This window comes from Mus pahari, chromosome 9 (assembly GCF_900095145.1).
Source record: "Mus pahari chromosome 9, PAHARI_EIJ_v1.1, whole genome shotgun sequence".
NCBI classification, from domain to species: domain Eukaryota; kingdom Metazoa; phylum Chordata; class Mammalia; order Rodentia; family Muridae; genus Mus; species Mus pahari.
In genome coordinates, this window is record NC_034598.1 from 81,324,884 (window position 1) to 81,334,688 (window position 9,805).

General features: G+C 42.6%; 1 protein-coding gene across 1 annotated transcript in view; it reads right to left on the minus strand.

The window, feature by feature from the left end:
• The window catches only part of Ntn4 (netrin 4), a 112,128-nt gene that overhangs the window by 33,454 nt on the left and 68,869 nt on the right, over positions 1–9,805 (minus strand). The window contains exons 4-5 of the mRNA XM_021205039.2: positions 6,001–6,127; positions 2,696–2,884 (exon numbers count right to left, since the gene is read on the minus strand). Of these exons, the coding sequence (XP_021060698.1) occupies positions 2,696–2,884; positions 6,001–6,127 (316 nt within the window). The remainder of the gene's footprint in view (positions 1–2,695; positions 2,885–6,000; positions 6,128–9,805) is intronic.

Here is a 9,805-nt window from a genome sequence, read left to right on the forward strand (position 1 = left end):
TGCCTCTGCCTCTGCCTCTGCCTCTGCCTCTGCCTCTGCCTCTGCCTCTGCCTCTGCCTCTGCTTCTGCCTCTGCCTCTACCTCCCCTGCCTCTGCATGCCAAATACTTGGGTAAAGTTGTGTGCCACTACACCCTGTTCAATGAATATCAACATTTTAAAGACTGCAGTCAAGGCTTTCTAAAATCCAGCCAACGCCGAGAACCTTTCTCAATTTCTTTCACTGTTCTGTTTGCCCTCTACTCTTTAATGGAGACAAGTGTTTGCTCTCCTCCCATCTTGATGCTCAAATGTTAATGAAATGTCAGAGGCAGAGTGGGCTCTAACCAACAGAAAACCATGGGAGGAGCACATCTGTTTTCCAAACTTTCCTGTGCATCAGAATGACCTAGAGGGCTCAAATTTGTGAGTCCCATCAACAGACTTTCTGAATTTGTTGGTCTTTGTTGGCACCTAAGCACGTGAACATCTAACATTTCCCTGGGGATGCTGCTGATTCCCCCCCCCCCCAGGGGTGAGTACGGAGATCACTAGCTTGTTAACTTTACTAAAGTTGAACTTGAGAAATACAAGTACGCTCAAAGCTACCCTTGAATAACACAAGAACAATCCTTGGGAAACTAAGCCACCTCCTCTGCTCTTCTCAGACGGTGCTCATGGTTTTATTCCAAGTCAAAGGTGAGGTGCTTACATGGTTGTCCATAGGTACACGTGACTCGATCCCTGTCCAAGTCACTTCTCTGGTTTCATTCCCCATGACTTTCCAGCTCCTACTCTAGTGCGGTCAAGCCTCCCCCGCCCCGCCCCATCATTTCTTTGGACACACTAGGCTCCTTCTTCCCTTGCAATACTTGCTCTAGGGATTCCTTCTCCCGAGAACTTTCCGCACTCAGTCAAATATTTAGCCACCTTTCTCGCTGTCTTCAAACCTTGGCTCATCTTTCCTACCTAGTCACAAGAGCCACCCTCCCTTCTTATCCAATATGGCTCTTTGTCCCTCCTCTTTCCACTCTCCGTCCCACCAGCCATGTTTTATTTTTCCCTACTTTGGTAACGCCAGCACTTATTGCATTCTTCCACATTTCATATTTATCATTTATATTTTCTGTTTGTCTCCTCTATGAGAATCCATGCTCCCCAAAGCAAGGACTTCTGTTTTGTTTCCTGATGCCTCCTAAGCACCTAGCACATAATAGGTCCTCAATAGATAGTCACTGATTGAATGAATGAATGAATGAATGAATGGACAAATAAGTGAACATATTAATTACACTGAATAATATTATATTTGAAGTAAATGTTACACACACTAGAAAAAGTTGCCTGAGCTATTTAGGTTACTTAGTGACAAATTTGTTTTTCTCCTCTCTTTTATCTCCTGGGTAACGCATTTTGATCTTTGAGGATTTGTACTAGTGGTCTATGGGATAGGCACATACATACTCTCTCTTTAAACAATCCTAGTACAAATGGGGTGGGATTGAACATTTTCCAAATTGAAGCAATTTTGTATGCACTTCTTTTAGTCAGCACGTAGAGATAAGAACTCTTCGTTTTTGTCCCAAAGGTACTGTGGACTTTGAAGATGTAACTACTTTTGAAAAGATTTATTTATTTATTTTTACTTATGTGTATAGGTGTTTTGCCTGCATTTATATGTACCACATGTGTGCAGTCCCCACAGAAGGCGGAAGAGGAATTGGAGCTACAGATGGTTGTTAGCAACTATGAGTGGTTAGTCAGTGCTGGGAACCAAACCCAGGTCCTCTGGAAGAGCAGCCGGTGCTTTTAACCAGTGAGCCATCTCTGCAGCCCCAGGTATAAATATTTTTGGCATGAGTCTCTGCCATTGATCGACAAGTGGTTTCTCTTGTCTAATAACATCTAGTTGTGAGGCATGCAGATTCCAACATGGTTTAAGCTCCTCGTTCCCACCGGACAATTTGTTGCCTCCATATGCCTACATCACACTCGCCTTGGGCAATGCCACACACCGGAGGCAGACCTTTTAAAATTCCATTCTCTCTTCGAAAAAACTTCTGGGAGCTATGCCAACAGAGAGGCAGAACCTAGCCTGTACGTTTAGTGTTCCCTCCACCCAGCACAGGGTTTCTCTGTGTAGCCCTGGTTGTCCTGGAACTCTCTCTGTAGACCAGGCTGGCCTCGAACTCAGAAATCCTCCTGCCTCTACCTCCCGAGTGCTGGGATTAAAGGCGTGCACTACCAAGTGCGTTCAATGTTTTAAGCGAGAGCATAAAGTTGTTATACCCCCCAATTCGTCATGATGACGAGATACATTTACGCAGTGTCGACTGCAGTGCATTCATAATAGCGTGAGAACCCAGGAGTTTCCAGGGGTTCAAGGTTAGCCCAGCCCAAGTGTAAGTGACCATTGTATCCCATCAGCATATTTCTGCCTCTTGTGAGAGCTCTTTATTCATATTCCCCCCTTCCTCATCAGGCTTACTACATCTCTTGTGGCAGTAAGGACACTTCTTTATCAGGAGCAAGACGGGAAATTCCCTTGTGAATACTGGGCTGTTTTGACTGAACAGGTTGAAAATTCTTGGCATCTATTAATAAGAAAGTAGCTGATACCTCTGAGTGTATGGTCTGAGGCACCTCTCTCCGTCGTCGGGTCAGCAAAGAGAAGGTATGTTTGCACAAATCGTCTTAGGCACCGTGAACGTGCGTACCTTTGCAAGCGTCAGGGGCCGAGAAGGGTCTTCTGAGGTCACGGTAGAAACCTGGCTTACAGCGCTGACAGTGCTGACCCTCAGTGTTGTGCTGACAGTTGTTGCAGACACCACCGCTGCGGTTCCCCGACGCCTCCCACACGTTGACGTCGAAGTGGCATGTGTCCGCGTGCCCATTGCACTTGCAAGCTGGTGATAAAACAGCGTAGGAGGGACATAAAACAGTGCAGCGGGTTCTCTAACAGTCAAGACGTCAGACTAGGATAAAGTTGTCGTTAAATTTAAATGTTATTTATCTATTGAAGAGTGTATAGCACAAGAATAAAAACAATACAAAAAGGGATAGGTTAAGAGCTATCAGCTGAGTGGCGTTAATGGCTGCAGGGGGAGGGTGGTGGCGCACGCCTTTAATCCCAGCACTCAGGAGGCAGAGGCAGGTGGATCTCTTGAGTTTGAGGCCAGCCTGGCCTACAGAGGAAGTTCTAGGATAGCCAGGGCTATACAGAGAAAGCCTGTCTCAAAACAAACAAACAAACAAACAAACAAGAAAATCCAAAGCAAACAAACCAATAACAACAACCCAAAACCTAAAATCCCCAAACCCAACCAAACAAAAAAACCACAAGAACTAACTTCTTTCCCTTGATCAAGGTACCTCTTTTATTTTACACTTCTTCTCTAGACTTGCATTTTTCGTTATATGTTGGTATTTCAAAGTGTTAATATAGGCAGAAAGGTCATTGTGAAGGTAGGTGTTCATTGTTAACTGGGCAGTCTAGATCACCTGGGAGACTGGCCTCAGCGCCCTGTGGAAATACTCATTATGTTAATGGATGTGGGAGGACCCATCACCGACTCCAACCAGATCATTCCGTCAGGGAGTTTGGACTGCACAAAATGGAGAGAATCCCAGAGTACTAGCATCTTCTTCCTGTTTCCTGGTTGTGGGTGCTTCAAGTTCCTGTGTGTGACGTCGTTGCCGTGATGGCCTGGACCTGTGAACTAACGCCGAAGTAAGCCCCGTATGTGGCTTTCGTTAGAGTATTTGATCATAGCGACAGGAAAAGAAACTAAAGTAATTATCAAAATGAAGGTAGGTTCCATTCAGCCAAAGATATTCTGGTTACAAAGATATTCTGGTAACTATGGTTATATTCTGGGGTTGGCATTTATTTTGGGAAGATATTGAAGAGGTTACCAGGTTCCCTCTTGGATTGTGACACCTGACCTTTCAATTTCCTGCTCCTTTCTGAGAATCAGTGGGTCTCTTGCCTTGGTGAAGAAAATCGAAGACTCTTGGCATTATTTGAAAAAATATATGAATATATATATATATATATATATATATATATATATATATATATATATTTTACTGAAGATATAAACCATAATTTATGTTTACTCATGAGCCTGGAAAGAAATCTCTGCTGGACAGAGCCCAAGGATCTGCCTCTTGTACTGAGCTGGAACATGGGGCTTCAGACCTGCTAGGCAGGCAGGCAGTGTGTGTGTGTGTTTGTGTGTGTGTGTGTGTTTGTGCTCATGTGCATGTGTGTGCATGCATGTTACTGAATAAATTTAGAGGTCTGAGGTAAACTTGTAGGAATCAATTCTCTCCTTCCACCATGTGGGTATCAGCTGGGGGACTAAGGTCATCATCAGGCTTGGTGGCAAGCGCCTTTACAGTTGAGTCATATTGTTGGCCCACCTTTTTCCTTTTTATTTTGAGACAGGTCTCCCTTAGTAGCCCAGTCTATCCTTGAAGTCAATTTAGAGCCCCTAGCATCCTTTGATCTTGGGATTCTCCTCCCTCAGCCTTTTCAAGTAGCTGAGGTTACAGGCCTGAGCTGTTAGGCCTTGTGTAAGTTATCTTCTATGAAGTAACATTTCTCTGCTGCTGTCATTTTGACAGACCTAAGGAAGTCTGGTATTGAAGCGTCATTTATAGAGGAGGCCTCGGTGCTCCTTGTGTAATGATTTCTCAATGACATCTCTAAGCTTATCAGTCTCTAGCGCCCAGTGACATGCCTCTGTGTCTATGTGTATTTAGATATGCGGTGGGTTTCCATGGAAAGGACCAGAATGGCACTCTAGGAACTTAGGAGAAATTCTTTAGATTCTCTTGATAAGTAATTTAGAATAAGAATCCAGATATCCTCGGAAGTTCAACTGTATTTGAAAAAGCTAGTGCAATTGTTTTTCATTGTTTCCTCATTGTGTTATGATATTTTCCCAGACTCCATGTCTTTAAAGGGCATAATGTAATTGGATATTTGTGCTCAGAGGAAATCCTTCATATTTCTTAGAAACAAATTTGTTACGATTCCAGATTGGGTATGGGAAGAGATTTCTCAGAACTTTACTCATGGTACAAACAGCTTGCAGAGCTGCCAAGAAGACAGAGTAGCAGGACCGTGCATATGCTTGCATTTGCTTGCATACTTAGTGGGATCTAAATGCTCTCCTTGAGACCCTGATGTGATACAAACATAGGCAGACCCAACATTTAGAAGTCTCCATAGAACAGGCTTGGGATGTGAGCATGTGTGTGTGTGTGTGTGTGTGTGTGTGTGTCTCAGAACATCTGACCACTCGGATGATAACGCGCTGCAGCTGGGCCAGTCTCTGAACGTTTTAAACCGCAAATAGAGACATGGTCCCCTTTCCCATGTCCTGTCCTCCTGCATCTAATCCCCAAATGCAAATCCAAAATTAGTCCTAGTCAAGCGATGTCGTTCATGACTTCCTGGCTTAATTTCGGGTCTGATCCCCATCCGTGAAAGGAGACCCATAATACCATGGGGGAAACTATCTGATAGGTTCCTAAAGACATGGGGTCAAGTCTTCATCCCTTCATTACTAACTTTGGCAAGATGCTTAATCTAACTGAGCCTCGGTTTCCTGATTTCTAAAACAGGATTAACACCATCTGGGTTGTTCTGGGGACTGAACTTAAAGAGCTATTTTCATGATTATCATCCAATATCACAACCACAGGAGCAGTCGTACACCGTCATCCTCAGTCCGCTCATGATTGTATCGTTTCATGGTCTCAAGGGGAGCATTTAGGTCCCACAAAGTATCCAAGCAAATAGACAGCACATTCTTGGCTGCTCAGGCCGATTGGCAGCACTGCAGGCTAACTGTTTCCAACGGTTGGAGTCACGCTGAGCGGTGATATGGGCTATGTTTGTATATGGCTTCTGTCACCCTCCACTTTATATTGAGTTTCAAGAGATAGCAAGGAATTCAAAGATAAGTTCACTCTACAAAGAGGGCTTTGAGGAGTGTATGCTGTTACTTACTTCTGCATTCGTTAGGAGCCCCTGTTCTGCCATCCGCTGCCTCCCAGGGCCGGTCATTGTACAGTGGTGCACAGTGCTGGCAGTGGCTGCCTGCTGTATTGTGCTTACACATACACTTCCCGTGGACCTACAGACAACATTAAGTAAAGGCTGTGAGCAAAGGAGTAATGCTAAGGGAGAAAGAAACGCTCCCTTCAACTTCTTCATACCCATAAGACACTAATTCACTTTTTTGAAGAAGTTAGCTAGCATGGGGAAAAATTCTTTTAGTCTGTCTTGTGATTAACTCAAAGGAAGAAATAATACTTTTCCTTGACTATAGAATATATGGCCCCAGTGAGAAATTCTGCAGTATTGGCTAAGTATTTAAGGTAATTTTAATATCTTTAAATAAAAACATTCTTAGCACAACATAATGCATCATTACTGTAGAAAATCTAGAAACTTGTAATCTTTAAAAAATAACATTTGAAAAAATATACTTCTAGTCCCTTCAATGCAATGAAAGACCTTTTCTGCATAATATATTGGGAATATGTAGCTAAGTGCTAGAGTATGTACCTAGCACATTGAAGACCCTTGGGTTCAATCCTCAGCACCTTATCAAAAAAAAAAAAGGAATACCTATGTACCTTTTAAAATATTCTTGTGTATAATAGAGTCTCCTGTAGTTTAAGCAGTTTATTTGTGCAATCCCCTGCTTTCTTATTACAAAAGTGTAAATTATTGATATATCTAGTGCTACCATGAATATCCCTATAGCTAAGTATTTGTATAACTCTTTATTTCTCTTAAATATATTTCCTAGAAGTATAACTAATCAAAGGGCCAAAATATACTGCCCTGACTTTGAATACACTTTGTCATAATTAGTGGGCTTTTCTTTTGATCCCACAACTGAATTTTTGAGGGTTACCTAAAAGAGTGTGTTTCACAGAGAGGAACGCTTTAGCAAAATTCTTAAGAAAATATTTTTGGTTTTATTCCATTGATAACATTAAAAAAACCTCTTTGGATCATCAAGTACCACCTAGGAAGAATTACCATGGAGCCCAGTAACAAAATGTGTCTCTGGAAACTGATACAGGGACCAGATATGTGACTTTGTGAAATGACTCTGAATGGGGTTTATAAATATGAATCTGCAGGTTTTTCTTGAAAAACAGTAGTTAAAGTAATTCAGCATAAAGGCGATAAATCATGTCAATCAGTCAGTGCATGTTTAGTGATGATCTAGAGAGGACAAACACTATGCTACACTGACTTTGCCACCCAAAGCGTCACCTTTCTATTTATTTATTTTACTTGTGTGTGTGTGTGTGTGTGTGTGTGTGTGTGACTGCATGTCACATGCATTTAGGTGCTTTCAGGGGCCAGAACAGGGAGTTGGATCCCTAGAGCTGAAGTTACAGGCTGTTGTGAGCTTCCTGACCTGGGTCCTGGGGACTGAACTAGGGTCCTCTGGAAAAGCCGAAAGCACTTTTAAGTGAAGAACATTTCTCTGGCCACAGCTTTTCTTTTCTTTAAGGTAGGATGAGGAGTTGGTTGTTGCTGGAGAGATGGCTCAGTCAAAACACCCATATACACTTTTAAAAAAATGGTTCTGGGTTGTTGGATGATGGCTTAGAGCATATCCAGCTCTTCAAGAGGACCCAAGTTCAATTCCTAGCAACCATATCAGGGAGCTCACGGCTGCCTCTAAGTAACTCCAGTTCCAGGGGAATCCAATTCCCCTGGCCTTTGCAGGTACTTGCACTCTTGTGTGTGTACACAGCCATAATTAAAAATAAAAATAATTTTTATAAAGGACAGGATATGGGACAATTGGAGCGAAGAGATTTACGCAGGAAAATTCAACGGCAAGCAGAAGGAGGGAAATGCTGGGAGTTCAAAGGTTTAGACTTGATCATAGCTTTGACGGCTGTGGCTGTGGAGGGCACTATGAAAGGCACAGGGCCTGGTGGGATGAATTTCTAACAGGCTGAAGAGAGGAAGCCTCCCAGGCTGTGGAAACAAAGGAAAAACAAGATGTAGGGGAATCTGTGGGTAGGTGTGGTCCTTGAGGCTGGGCCCTGAAGGCCACACAGGATATTCATCATGGATGGAAGATAAGATGATGAGACTTGTAAAGAGATGGGCAAAGAACAGTTCATAAAAAAACCAGAGTATGCATTAGAGAGCTATGGTTGGTCTAGAATGAGCCTGACAGTCACCAAATGTCAGCTCAACAAGTCTGGGATTTACCCTGCAGATAATGCAGACACATTCAAGATTTTTAAGCAAAAAGAATCGAGAAGTGTATTACTACACTTTCTTTTCTTCACATTGAAGAAAATAAACATCTTTCTGCTTTCTTCCTCTTGTCTAATAACACACTTTTCTTTCCCTTCCTCTCTTATTATTTCTTTACCTCTGCCCCAGCTTACGTCTCTCAACATCCAATGATACGTCTTGGATTTTAATTTTAAACCGAAATTATTTTTTCCATCCAAGTTCGTATCTTCTCCAACTTTTTTTTTTTTAGCATCCATTTATCAAGGGTTATTTAAGGTGATATTGAATGGTAACTATTAATTTTCATTACAGAAATTCAACTATTGCCAAGAGTTCAGCTTATCAAGTTTAATCTTGGAAGGTCCAATGCCTACATATGAATTCTCTCAACTCATAGGTTATTCTGTCTCACGAATTCCACACCTCAGGAGGTCACAGACATTTGGGGGGTAACCTCATCAAACACTGGAGTGTATCACAGGATAATATTGACAGGTCTGTTTCATCTGGAGCATTCTTTTCTTCCTATCTGCCAAGAACTGAGATGCACCTCCCAGGGCCTGAAGATGCTAGGCCAGCACATTTTTCTGCACATAGAAAAATTCAAGGAGCTGTCATTTTGAGAATTACCCAAAATAGCTGTAAATCATTACCCAGACAGTTTGAGACAAAAAAAAAAAATCCTTCCTCAGCGATACAACTATTGCTGTTCAAGCTTGAAAGATCACCCACTATTTGATGCTCGTGAAAAATGTGCAAGGAAAACCAGGTCTTCCTCAGAGGACAAACAGAAGAAAGGAAACCTTAGTAATAAGTTAAACATAACTCCTATTTGGTCCATAAACACAAACTAGGTAAAGAGTAAGAAAGTGGAGTTATGCAAGGAAGATTGCACTGGTGTCTGTTGTCTAACTGGAAAATGAGAAATGAGTCTTGACCACAGTCCACAACTTCTAGTTACCCAGGAGGTATTTGAATACTGTAGGGGTTTCAGAGACTCCTTTGTTAATGCTAAGGACACGTTTTCTCTATCAATGGCCAAAGTCTTTTTTCCTTTCTGAGACAGAGTTTCTCTGTGTAGTCTTAGATGATCTGGAACTCACTCTGTAGACCAGGCTGGCCTCGAACTCAGTTATCATCTACCTCTGCTTCCCTAGTGCTGGGATCGAAGGTGTGCACTACCAGTGCCTGGACAAAGTTTTTATACTTACATGCAGGTCTTTTTACCACTAACATTAACCCGTTTTCTACTCATTTTTAGCACATTCCTCACAGGAAGGTACTTGTGCAAACTTAAAACAAGCCATTGGAGGATTTACTGGACCAGTGGGCTCATTATGTTTGAGCTGTGCGGTTTTGTTACAATAATTGTATATTAAACCCAGAAAGGTGGCCAGGTGGCATCAGCATGTGCCTTTAATCCCAATACTTCAGAGGAGGCAGAGGCAGAGGCAGAGGCAGAGGCAGAGGCAGAGGCAGAGGCAGAGGCAGAGGCAGAGGCAGAGGCAGAGGCAGAGGCAGAGGCAGAGGC